Source organism: Protomyctophum parallelum (assembly GCF_964188405.1).
Source record: "Protomyctophum parallelum genome assembly, chromosome: 9".
NCBI lineage: Eukaryota > Metazoa > Chordata > Actinopteri > Myctophiformes > Myctophidae > Protomyctophum > Protomyctophum parallelum.
The window spans coordinates 14,124,223-14,138,456 of NC_139706.1; the positions used below are offsets into that span (position 1 = coordinate 14,124,223).

Here is a 14,234-nt window from a genome sequence, read left to right on the forward strand (position 1 = left end):
GGGGTTCCCGTCCTGAATTAAATAAAGTGGGGTTTTCAACATGCTCATGTTAAAAACCCCAAATTGACACTCATTAGCCCGCGGACCCTCCTATGTGAAATGACATGCCAGGGAGACCCCCATAAGAGAAGATTTTTACAGCATTTTCATTTCAAGGACCCCCAGGTCTGACCTGTATTAAGCTACAGTCCCCCATTTATATCTCTGGGACCCCGATGTATATTAATTTAACGTTAGTTTAACTATTTATTTAGGATACTGTATGAATCTTAAAACAACAAAAGAAGAAAAATAAAAACAAAGAAATCATGTGTTTCTTGGACTGGCTGTTCTTTTTTTTTTTTTTTGCTGCTGCCTGCCTTGTATTGTACTAAACTGATATGTACCATTTTGGAAAATAAATAAACATTTGAATTATAAAAGAGTACAATCTCTGAGTTACAGACACATAAGGGTCCATTTGGTTCCTAACTAGACCTAGAATGCCTGTGATCATTTAATTATACTTCGTACATTTTCATGTATCATATAGGCATAGATATGTCTCACTGAAATCCTGTTCGGGCTTAAAACCGGCGGCCTAAATGTGATAAATGCTCCATTTGTACTCACCCATTAAATAATTCTAAAGGACGTGGAGTGAAATATGCTCCTCTAGTTTTATATCCATGTGAAAGTTCTGGCACAAAACGTGTATTTAGTCAATTATCTCCACTTTTTCAAGAGATGCACACGGACATCTTTCTCTCCGGGCGAGGGGGGCCGGAATGATCGATAAACTGATTTTACAAATACGTCCTGTTTACCGCAGACGTCATCACCAATTGACCAGGGAAACACAAAAGTTAGGGTCACACAATTGGCAGGTGGTGTGATTAATTAACCAGCACCTATCGCAAGGCACCTGTGACCTGCCAATTGTGTGACCCAAACTTTTGTGTTTCCCTGGTCAATTGGTGATGGCTGGGACGGTGCATACGGACCCGGCGAAAATATTACTTGCGCGCTCTGCTTGCGCAAGTAATGAACACAGCGAACAGATGGTATGATAATGGCATGTCCTGGAGAAAAACTCCATTTATACGGACTCGGTTCAACATTTGTAAATCTGTCAAACTAAACTAAAGACAGAGCTGCTCATATAGCATTATTGGCTAGGTGAATAGCTAACCTATAAGTCTATTTATGTACAAAACGCACACATGCATGGATAATTTGTCCACCCTATGCATGAAAACAGCATAGTTGGGCATTTTATAAGCAGTCATTTAGTATTATTATCGTGATAACCCCATCACTTCTCGAAGGCTCATTAGCTGTAGCAAGTTATAGCAACCATAACAACAAGTACAGACAATAACAAACCCGCCTCTAGCTCTGCACTTCCGTCTCTTTGATTGACAAGCTAAACAACCAATGTCGAGGTGCTCTACAGAGCCTTTATTCCCCACCCCCACCCCTCTCCTCGACTGTATAAATCCGTCTGTGAACGACCAAACATGTGTGGGTTTCTCACGATCCTCGTCGATAACGGCAAGACCATCTATCGACATCCTTCCGACAATCAAGAGACGGCAGAAATCCGTCCCGAAGTAAAAACGTGAAGGAATCTCCGCAGTGTGGAGTTGGCTTTACACATACAGACATCTGACTGAGGGGGGATTGTGAAAATTAACAAAATAACCAAACACCTCCAACTCACCCACAGACACCCACCCACAGACACCTCCAACTCATCCACAGACACCCACCCACAGACACCTCCAACTCATCCACAGACACCCACCCACCCACAGACACCTCCAACTCACCCACAGACACCCACCCACAGACACCTCCAACTCACCCACAGACACCTCCAACTCATCCACAGACACCCACCCACCCACAGACACCTCCAACTCATCCACAGACACCCACCCACCCACAGACACCTCCAACTCACCCACAGACACCCACCCACAGACACCTCCAACTCATCCACAGACACCCACCCACCCACAGACACCTCCAACTCATCCACAGACACCCACCCACCCACAGACACCTCCAACTCACCCACAGACACCCACCCACAGACACCTCCAACTCATCCACAGACACGCACCCACCCACAGACACCTCCAACTCACCCACAGACACCCACCCACAGACATGTCCAACTCACCCACATACACCCAGCCACAAACACCTCCAACTCATCCACAGTCACCCACCCACAGACACCTCCAACTCATCCACAGACACCCACCCACCCACAGACACCTCCAACTCACCCACAGACACCCACCCACAGACACCTCCAACTCACCCACAGACACCTCCTGAGCAAAGGCCAGAGAGATGAGGAGCAGAGGAAGGCCCACAGCCACGCACGTCACCATCATGTCCACGGCCAGCTCCGTGCGCACGTTCCGGTAGCGCTTCTGGTTGGGCTCCTTCAGCAGGAAGTCGCTGAACACGTACTCCGTGGCCACGTGGGCGAGAGCCATCTCTGAGAGAACGATGTGAGCCTGCTGCTGGACTGGGCTGGGGGGGGGGAAACGCAAGACAACAGTTACATTATTTTACACTTTAACATGTAACCTTTACTTTCATGTTATGGTCCCTATTTCCGTCAGTGCCTGACTCTTATCCCTAAACTTCTTTGCCCTTTTTACTATTTTGAAAGACATTGTTGAATAGTTCAAATAGCCGATCTACAAGCTCACGTGTTGATGTAGAACAGCTAGTTGAACAATATTAATATATTAAAAAAAACACACACCCGTGTGAAGTGAGAGGCGCTCTTATCATCGTACATCATCATGACGTAACATGTCGATTTGCTCAGACAAGGATGACGTAAATTCTCCATTCATTGTCAATGGCATTTACGGTTTGTGTTGGGACAGAAATCTAATAGCTATAAATATAGGAAAAGGCAAAGACGTTAAGGGATAAGGGGTTTAGCAGTCCTTTTCATTTAACATTCATTTCATGGAACAAACTGACAGATATGATCACAAAAGAAAAAACTAAATCAAGTTCCAAGACACACACACACACACGCACGCACGCACGCACGCACACACACACACACACACACACACACACACACACACACACACACACACACACACAGAGTAATAAAACCCACAAACTGAGGGTGCACCCGTATACTTCACATAAGAACCCATGGTCAACAACATCCACTAGCTACAATATGCAGATGACTGTGCTCTCCTGGCCCACAGCCACCAGCACTGTTAAAAAAACAGTGCTGGTAACGTTTTGTTTTTAAGCAATATTACACGAGAGGGTGTTGTTTAACGTGATTATTGTCACGACAGGGATGCGGTCAGGAACGAGACGAAGTCGAGTTCCGCAAGCATCACTGAAGTGGCAATAATCACGTTAAACAACACCCTCAAGTGTAATATTGCAATTCTACAACAGTTACCCTTAAAACAAAGAAAATCGCTGAAAAATATATATTTTTAATGACAGATGTAGTCACTACGACCACAAATGTCCAAAGAAACTAGCTAGCCTAGCCACCGAGTTTGCTAGCGCTCTGGGAAAACAGAGCGGCTGAATTCTTTGTTTTGATTAGGTGGTGAACAGTAGTGGTTTGATCAACGGCTAGAAACCGTTTCAACCAATCAGATTGCTTCCTCTTAACGACCTGTTGTAGAATTAAGGATAGCACCATGCCACTTTATTTATTTATAGGTTGTGTGTGGTGTTGGTAACTTTTAACTTGTCCACATGAATTGCACGTCATCATACATAGCCTACTGGGGCTCTTTTTAAATGTTTGTCCATGTTTGGTTTTAGTTTTTAGCTTGTGTTTTTAAATAGGCTCTATGTTTTATGTTGCACTGCCAATAACTGAGGGGAAACGATATTCCATGTTCTTTTGTATGCAAGTACATAGGAAAATGACAAATAAAATGATTCTGATTCTGAACCTGCACCTGAAATAAGCGCTGACCCCTCCCAGAGAAAGTTCATCCTTGAAAATGTATGATTAGTCACCAGAATCAAGATCCTAGGTGGTGTAGAACTTGAGTTATTATAAAATAACAGCAGGTGGCGGACATTTAGAAAAATGGCTGCCATGGTCACAGGGAAAATCTAAATTGTACCACTGTATCCCTCATCCTTGAAAATGTAGTCTTAGTCACCAGAATCAAGATCCTAGGTGGTGTAGAACTTGAGTTATTGTAAGATAACATCAGGTGGCGGCAATTTTGGAAAATGGCTGCCATGGTCAACACGACACAAATCTGTGATGGCCCTATAGCCAAAAATGTTCCTTAAGGCATGCTCTAACTGTGTGCCAAATTAGAATACGTCCCATTATTCAAAAACTATAATTTTATTGTTTTAGGAACACTTTTGTCAACTCCGTCAGATACATGTCAACTCCGTGTGTGTGTGTGTGCGCGCGTGTGTGTGAGAGAGAAATTAATGCTTGACATAATTGTCTAATCTGTTTTGTACAATGTCTTACAGAGACATGCTCTTCCTCTTGGATGAGCATGTTCCTCTACCTCATGTATTTGGCCCTGGGGTCCACAGAAGCTGACTTGGCAGACCGCTTTGGGATCTGGTGCATGCTTTAGGTTAGATGCTATGTCTAACCAAAGGATGCCTCCCTTTGGGATCCACACATCTACGGTTAGCTGGATCATCACAACGTGGACCCACTACCTGCACTTCCTACTTGGCTCACTGACCATCTGGATGACTAACGAGCAAGTTCAGGCTGCGTTACCGAGGGAGTTCAGGCAGAGCCAATATGCAGACACACAGGTAAACATAATCACTCAAATACACTACGTGTTATATGTAATGCATTCAAAATAAACATAACTTATCACTCAACGTTAGGACATTGATGTGTGAAAAATACTTTGATGTTACTTGATTTGGTAGGTAGTTGTTGACTGCACCGAGCTGTGATGCTAACAGCCAGAAAGTCTGCCTCTGCAAAGTGAACTGTACTCCAACTACAAGTCTCATACCACCCTGAAGGGTCTGATGCCACCGCATGGAGCAGTCACATTTATATCTTCCCTGTATGCTGGCTCCATCAGTGACAAAGAGTGTTTAAGCAGGCAGGCCTCCAACGCCTATACTGACAGATTTCTGATAGAAGACATGTATCCCTGTATCGTCCACCCTTCCTCTCAAAACAGAGCCAGATGCCAGCGGAACAGGTGAAGAAAACACAGGAGACTGTGCACCGAGTCCATGCAGAAAGGCTAATTGATAGAATTAAATTGAACAAACTCTGCCACACTGACATCCCATGCAGTGTCTCAGATGGAAAACATAAACTCTGCGTGGATTGCATTGTTTTGTGTCATATTTTGCTTTGCATGTGTAATCAGCAGATTGTAACGGAAGAGAGATGGCTCACTCCATGTACTGTTACATGGTTACAATTAGCACTGGAAAAACTATGGTTAAGTGGATAAACACCCATAATTAATTGCAAAAAAACTCCAGAAATTAGTTGCCTAATGGCTAAATTGATTGGCAACTAATTAAATAATCGGTTAGATTATGATTAATCGTTTACCCATTTGTATTCTCATTTAAAAATAATACTCAAAATCAAATCCTACACATTTTAGACAGTTTGAACAAAAAACGGCTCTACCCCATGGGTTTTCAACGGGTGGTCCCTGGCCATGAATTTAGTATGTAGGAAAGTCTTATGTAGGCAAATTAAGATTTATACTCGACCACTAGTTGAGAAACAATGCAGTAAATTACCCCTTGATGTATGATGACCTCTACCGAGATTCTAACTTGTTACTGACAACATTGACACATTAACGCGTGTCAATGTTGTCAGTAACTGGGAAGGCGGACATCAAAAACGTACACAGAAAAGGGAGTTAGAATCTCAAGGGAAGCTTCCGGATTGCCTGGTTGAGTCACCAATATAAGAAAATGTGCCCACAATCAATCAATGTCATGCCTGCTTGCCCCTACATAATTTGCAATGAACAACATCATGAGTTTAATATGGAAGGTTAATTCCCCCCACACCACGCCCATATCCCCTCTCCTAACACAACGGTGGTCCCCAGGTTAATTCTTTGTCAAGTTGGTGGTCCCTAGTTCATAATCGGTTGAATTGTATAGCCAATTTCTGTATGGAAACAAAGCTGTTGTGTACAGCTCATGGCATCCAATCTAATATGCTCCATTATTATACTGTGCCACTCTTGCATGATATCCACTGAAGTCATGTTTTTCCGTGCACGTCAAAACATTATTTTGATGCACATTAATAATGTCAACACTAGAGGGGGCCATGGAAGTGATGCCGAGTTCAAGGTATGCATTTTGATGCACATTAATAATGTCAACACTAGAGGGGGCCATGGAAGTGATGCCGAGTTCAAGGTATGCATTTTGATGCACATTAATAATGTCAACACTAGGGGGGGCCATGGAGGTGATGCCTAGTTCAAGGTCTGCATTTTGATGCACATTAATAATGTCAACACTAGGGGGGGCCATGGAGGTGATGCCTAGTTCAAGGTCTGCATTTTGATGCACATTAAGGAAACTATGGAGGAAACTAGACTACTAGACTGGGAGAAAATAATGGGAAAGGACATGCATCTACTTCAAACCTTATCCACACTTTTCCTGGGCTGTGTGTGCTCCAGTTCCTGTCGATTTGATCCAATGAAACTGGTCAGATGACCAATGGTATCCAGTGAAATCAACAGGAACTGGAGCACACACAGCCCAGGAAAAGTGTGGATAGCTGCTGCACTACTACCACCAACACAAGTATCAATCATTCTTCATTGAGAATGTTAAGAGGGCCCACTTTTAAGCAGCTTTGTGGCAAAATAAATTTGATGCATTTAGATCTAAAAAATAATATATATTTTATGGGATTTGATCGAGGGTTTTCGGGCATGAAGGGGTTAAAATGTATGTATTAATAATGCATTATAAATGAAATACACTGCATCTCCACATTCATGAACACTGTAGAAAGCTAATTTGATGTATTTGTGAGCCGGTGGGAATCTAGATGTGTGTTTTGGTTTATGTTATTTTCGAGATTTGCTGTGTTTTATAATTTTGCATGCTGTAGAGTGAGATTATTGTTGAGTGATTTTGACTTTATTGTTTTGCTTATTTATTTGTGTTTGAGTGTTTCATGATTTTGTAAACTTATCTTTCCACTGACTCCCTAACCCACTGAGTGCATCAAGGACCGAGTGACTAATGACCTGCACCTGGGCATGTCCTGCACCTGGGCATGGGTGGGGCCGGTAATCAAGAGGCCTATATATTTGGGCTGGCAGAGAGAACACAAAAAAGAGAGACTGAGCAGAGTGTTTGGGAGAAGAAGTGGAGAGACAAAATACTATATATATATAGGCCTATAGTCGAAGTCCATAAATATATAATTCAGTGAACCTATAGCCCCGAGTTGTGGAGGGTGAGCTATAGTTCCAAACGGGGCTTAAACTTTAAGAGCACTTTCTCGAAATAGCGCATTTGTGCAATGAACACGCCAAACTAATCGGTGAGTGCGCTCCGGATTCGGTACGGTATGGAATTATATCCTACTAATCTACATGCTGTATTATGCGCCATGACATGTTGACATTACATTAAGTCTGTCTGTCTATCTGTCTGCATGCACTGTAGTGTCACGATTGCATGGCATGGCAATACCAATTTTTCTGAATGTGTTCTTCCATCACCATTTGAGACTGAGAGGAAGGCACATACCCTACAGGCCTACATGGTTGTAATGGATTGTATTTTGGGAAGTCATTCACTATTTAATTCATATTAACTTATTAATGTACAGCGGAGTACAGAAGGAGAACGTGGGAGCAGTGTAAGGTGAAACACAAACATCTTACAGAATGGTAAGTGCCTGCAGTCTCAATATAAAATGTACAATTGAAGGATAAATCACTTATTCACTTATATGCTGCTCACTTTTATAAAAAAGAATCCATCAAAAAGAGATGTGTGGCACGGGCGGTGGCCCTTCCACACAGGACTACACCCCAGCCGAGGACCTGGCCCTAGCCTTAAATAAAGGCAGGCCTGTGGTGGAAGGGATCCAGGGGGGGACATCCACAGACTGTGCCCCCTGAGCAGTCTACCTCTTTTGTAGCAGGTTGGTATATATATATCTTTGTTCAGTACCCTACTGCTGCACATGCAGAACATAATCAACACCATTCAGTGGTATTATGTGGACTGGCTGATGCAAAGGTCTGACATTATTGTCTTGCAGTGTCAGGAAGGGCCATGATACTTATTGAGCCTCCAGTGAGTATTAGAATTTAATGACACCTGTCAAGACTGTCAATACCCTAAATTCCACTGTTCTATTGAATGTGCAGATTGAGGGCATTTCTGAAGAGGATGACGAGGGGAGGGGCCCAGATGAGGAGACTGTGTCGGTGGTGGAGGTATCATGTCAAATTGTCAATCATCTACTAAATAAATATATTTATTTAGTGTATATTGGCTAAGAAGTCAGTGATGTGGTTGTCATATAAAATATAATTTCCTAACGGGAGGAACCATGCCTTTTATGCTGGACAGAGCCAGCCACATGACAGCCAGTGTGCCAATGCAGTGAGTTGGCCTATATAACTTAAGGACATTCACCTCCAATTCCTGCTGCATGCTGTACTAATTGATATGTGTTTAACAGACTTCAGAGACTGTGAGGAAAAACACCCCAGAACTCAAATTAAATTGGCTGAGGTCAACATTGCATATCGCATGAGGAAGTTGGACCTCGAAATGGAGACAATGGAGAAAGCAAGTATGGCCATCATTTCAATGCACACTGTAACCATGACTGTAACACAATGTATTTAATCATATTTTCCCCTCTCTCCTATAGGACCCAACAGCGCCAACTAAATAAAATAAAATTAATAAATGCATGTCATCTCTCTCAGTATTTATTGGTGCCAAATAAGGATAACATAAAAAAAATATCATAGAAAATATCCATGTGCAATTGGTTCCCTGACAACTGTCCCCTCAGGGTTGTCAGGGTGTCCTCCACCGCTGTGGGAACCCCCTCTTTCCTTCTTGCAATATTGTGGAGGACGGAGCATGCTATAATTATGTCACATGTCCTGTCCGGGGTGATTCTGAGGTGGGTGGGTGAATGAAACCGGGCCTTCAGCACCCCAAAGGTCATTTAAATTTGTGCCCTTGTTTTGGCGTGTGCATAATTATATCTCCGTTCTGTAGGGGTCTGAGGTATAGGTTCACAAGGATAGCCCTTATCTCCTACCTAGGAGGTAGCCTGGGAATTCACCTGAGAACAAAAATGCAATAATTAGGACTGCATATATAGCAGGATAAAACGTTGGAAACTAATTGTGTGACGTAGGCCTACTATATACCTAGTTCAAGTCTCTGTCCCAGAGTGCAGGATCTAAATATCCTAAATATCCTGGCGCCGACCCTGGCCACAGTGCCACAACATTGCTGATTATAAGGTCTGCATCACATAATCTGAAACGGTAAAATAAGATGTGTTAATTGAATGTATAGCCCATGCAATTCATGTATATTTAACATGAACAATGAGTCATTCTTACTTGAACATTGATGCTGTGGTACCACTTGCGATTTACAAAATCCCTCTCATGGACACCTGCAAGCTTTTTTATTTTGAGTCTATAGCCCCAATGACATTTGGAAAGTCTGCAAAATTATATAAAATAAATGGTTAATTTAGAAAGTTACACATACACATCATTATAGCCTACAAGAGTATCTGGAATTGTTACTGCCAATTTGGTAGAAGTCCTCCTTAATGATGTTGAGGTTTCTATGGCCAGGGAAGGTGATGCGCAAAGATATGCGCAAAATGAGCTTTTCTGCATCACCAACTGTGTACAGGAACGAACCACTTGCAAAGAACCTCATAGCGATACACACCATCTGTGGCACTGTCAAGGCTTGTCTCCTAGCAGTGCGGTGAGAAATTTGGGGGGCGAGCAGTTTACAAATGTAACGTAGCCCGTCCCCCGGAAATCTGTATCGCTCATATAACCTGTCATCATTGAAAGCAAAGGGTCAGACCTGTCAAGAAACACCCTTTTCCTTCTCAGTGCCCTATGTAAGATCAGTGCCTCTTTGTCTTGAACGTCCAGCAAAAAAGGACATGCCATCCTGAAGCTCTAGAAGAATCAAGCCTACACAGGCTTTTATTTTACTCTCCTCGGAGTCCTCGCTAACTTAATTGAAAACACCCTTGCAACCTTGTCAGCCATTTTTTATAATATCAAGAATAACAATGACATGACATATGAGTCATTCTGAAACAATTATGATTCATGGTCATACACTATTTTCAGTAATATAATTACATTCATTATCTTATTGTATTGATTTCATTTTATTTGAATGCAGTGTAATCAAAATGAGTCTATATACAAACATATGTGTTGAATTAACTGTGGAAAACAATGGCTACGTTTACATGGACGGGTAATCCCCTTTTCATTCAGAATAAAAGTTAAATCCTATTAAGTTGTCATGTAAACGCCTACAAAAACTTAAATCGGAATGAAAATGGCCAATCTGATTTCAACTTAGATCTGATGTAACTGACCTGTTTATTCCATTTTTAAATCCTATTGAAACAATTGTGGACTCATGTAAACACTCATTCGGATTTAAGTTCATTCTGGTCTTTCTGTGCATGCTTGTTTCCATGTAATTGGTATGGCTATATTATGCTCTTGTTTTGCGATTAATTATAAGAAACTAGAGCAACCTCTCATAGGCTACAGGATACATCAAATATAAAGTACAATGGCATAAAAGGTGTTTTATTATTTTGTTTTACCTGAAATGTAGTGGAGTAATAGTATTGGAAATTGGAAATACTCAAGTAAAGTAGAAATGCCTCAAATTTTTACTTTAGTAGAGTACTAAAGTAAATGTACCACTGGACGTAAACATATCCACCCCGCCCCCTATCCAATCAGAAGCCTTCCCAGCCCCATGTGGAATGAAATAATGGGATTTAAAAGTATTGTCCATGTAAACACTCATTCGGAATGTCCATTTCCCATGTAAACATGCAGCAAAAAACATACTTCTGAATTAATTAATTCTGAAGTTTTCATTCTGAATGAAAAAGCCCTCATGTAAGTGCAGCCAATGTCACCTATTTTTTGGACAATCGCAACCATTCTGTACTGTACAGCCCCCATGAAGAATTTGTAACACCTCTTTTGTCCGGACAAAACAGTTTGTAGAATTACAGTACATTTCAAGCACAAACTCAATACAAAGACTGATAACTGTGAGTGGATGACCCAATTAAGCATTACACTTGTTTACAACAGGGTCCACATTGTTCAATTCATCAAAACATTTAGAGACATACAAATAGACACTTCTATGTAGCTAAAGAACAGAACTGGAATTCATCATATAGGAAGCAAAAAGGGAAAAGATACATATAGTGTCCAGGGTCTCTGATGTCATGGACACTGGGCTCACTTAATGATTTCATTACGTCAGGCATGTCACTGGCCATAAGCCAGACTTAACTTCCTGGACTATACATGTATCAGTAAGACAGCAGTAAAACATTATGGGGATTGTAGTCCAGGAAGGAAGTGAGCCCATGCAGTGTCCATGACATCAGAGACACTGGGCTCACTGCTAAAATCTAAAATATCTAAAACCACCCATTACACACATAAAGACCACCAGGAAAGTGTTCTAAATCTTCTAAACATCATTAACATTATTATTTTTTTTGCAAAAAGGGTGAAGTGTCCCTTCTAAAGTCTAAACTAATGCTTGTCACTGGCTGTCCTGCAATGCGTCACAGGAATCGCTTACACACTGGTTCGTGCTCCACAAACCAGTGGGTCGAGGGCAGGGGTCCTCTTGGCCGAACCCCTAGACAGCAGGCTGTGGCGGGTGGTGGGCGTGGTGTCGCGAGAGGTGACGTGCGAGAGCGGGGGGGTCAGCCTCTGGGTGGCGTCCGCTCTGGCGGCGTCCGCCGCCAGACGTCTGCGACAGGCACAGAGGTACCTCCGCAGGTGAGCGCGCACTTTGCTGTGCAGCGAGGCGTAGATGAAAGGGTTGTAGCAGGCAGAGCTCATGGCCACCAGGTGGCAGCACACCTGCAACACGTTGATGTAGCGCTTCCCTAAGATGCGGAAGTCTGGGTCCACGTCCAGTATCAGGTTCAGCACCTGTACACGAAGGCAAAAAAGGGAATACTAGATGGGTACTTCATTGCATATATTAGGGGTGCCACGGTTATTTGAATCGATTTCTCCGATTATGACAAAGAATCCCTTTCTTTTTCTTTTTGATTTGTTTTGGGGCTTTATATGCCTTTATTGATAGTGACAGATGGGGAGTGACACGCGGCAAAGGCGTCGGGCTTGGGAGTCGAACCCACGGAACGCCGTCTGGCTGGTTTGGCATGCCTATAGGTGCCCAGACGGTTGAGTTAACTGTCCACGCCGAACAAAGAATCCTTTTCAATGAAATAATCGATTCAACTAGTTCATTCTCAAGCTCACCTTTCACTATGCGACATTGCGACGGGTTGTGAACATGTACTGTAGGTCGTCATTCTTTGTAATTGTATGACACCGTTGTATGACAAAGGATACTGTTGGAATATGATCTTTATTGTATATATATATTTTATTATTAACTCTTATTGTGAAGTAACCCCGACCGGAAGGGCTTGTTGTCTATGTGTATATAAACCGGGGTAAATAAATATGTCAGTGACGTGTCGTACTGATCCAGCAACACTACAGCTGATGCCTCCTGGTGTATTGATTATTTACTCTTCAGTGTTATTCCTCCGTCAGTATATTCTTCACTTCTTATTTCTGGTACAACACAGCTGTGAAACTCAACAGGTTATGGGCCCAGAGAGACCGGATTTATTTACGAGGTGAAAAGTTTGTTGTCGGCGTGCTTTGCCAAGCTAGTCTCGAGTTAGGCTAACAACAGAAGAACAGAACCATGCGGGCTGCTTCGAGTGGTCAGACTCATTGGTCAAGATTGTGTTTCGACGGAGATGCGGAGAGATATGTACTGTGGGAGACGAGGATGTTGGGACATCTGAGACTACAGGGGTTGAAGGATATCGTCCTAAAAGATCTCGAGCCACCCGTCGAGGGTGAAGAAGTTGATGCATATAGAGAGATTGTCCAGTTTTTGGATACATAGCTAAATTGTGCGATCGCCAGGAGTGGTGCGAATACTGTCGACGTTCTACACACCGGTACGCGGTCTGCAGAAGGAGGAGACAACAGCGGCGAGATGAGGCACGGAGAGTGTCTGAGAAGAACAACAGCGAGCACGAGTACTCATTCGGGGTGAGAGACTGTGATGCCGAAGTTCAACAAGTGAGAGCCGAACGAGGACATTGTGATCGTGAGAGACAGACGGGTCTGATGGTCGACACGGGAGCGACTTCCAATATCATCACAGACATCACAAAGTTCACAAGTTTCGACGGCAGTTTCCAGCCTAAAGAACACTGTATGGAGTTGGCTGACGGTACGAGATGTCATGGAGTGGCGGAACGCAGAGGAGATGCAAAAGTGATTCTGATCGACAGCAGGGGGCAGCGCCACACAACTACCCTGAGATATGCGTTGTACATTCCTACATATCCACAGGACATGTTTTCGGTGCAAGCAGCAACCACCAGAGGTGCCACTGTCATTTTCCAGAAAGGTAAAAATGTTCTGAAGTGCAGAGATGGTACGAGGTTCAAAATATATTTGTACAACAGAATGTATTATTTGAACACTGTGAACGACCAGAAATGTATGGCTAATGGTAATGGTAAAGTGCAGACGACAGGTTGAAGTGTGTGACCCCACCCATTGTAGAGCAACAGACACAGACTGAAAGGCCTGTTGTTAATGACGATGATGATGATTATTTTGATTTGCCGAGATGGAGGAGTAGGTCTAAGAGAAATACTCCACTCCTACCACGAGGGCAGGTTCAGCAGCAGGTGCACGAGGCTGTAGTAGCTACACCTCAGGCAAACCAGACTGTGCAGTCAGATGAGGGCCAGGCTAAAAATGAGGCTAAACAGCAGACACGTTACCCTCCCAGAGTGAGGATGAAGCCAGCCTATTTGAGTGACTATGTAACTGTCAGTGCAGAAAAGGTCCAGACGAACATGGACTATTCCTACAGGTTAC

At 43.0% G+C, this 14,234-nt stretch overlaps 1 protein-coding gene across 1 annotated transcript in view; it reads right to left on the reverse strand.

Annotated features, from left to right (window-relative positions):
* Positions 1 to 73: 73 nt before the first annotated feature.
* Positions 74 to 14,234, reverse strand: part of LOC310864427 (prolactin-releasing peptide receptor) — a gene marked incomplete at its 3' end in the record, with an annotated part of 33,816 nt that continues 19,655 nt past the window's right edge. Inside the window, exons 3-6 of the mRNA XM_083773117.1 lie at positions 11,907 to 12,242; positions 7,263 to 7,324; positions 2,312 to 2,529; positions 74 to 90 (exon numbers count right to left, since the gene is read on the reverse strand). Coding sequence (XP_083629243.1) covers positions 74 to 90; positions 2,312 to 2,529; positions 7,263 to 7,324; positions 11,907 to 12,242 — 633 coding nt within the window. The remainder of the gene's footprint in view (positions 91 to 2,311; positions 2,530 to 7,262; positions 7,325 to 11,906; positions 12,243 to 14,234) is intronic.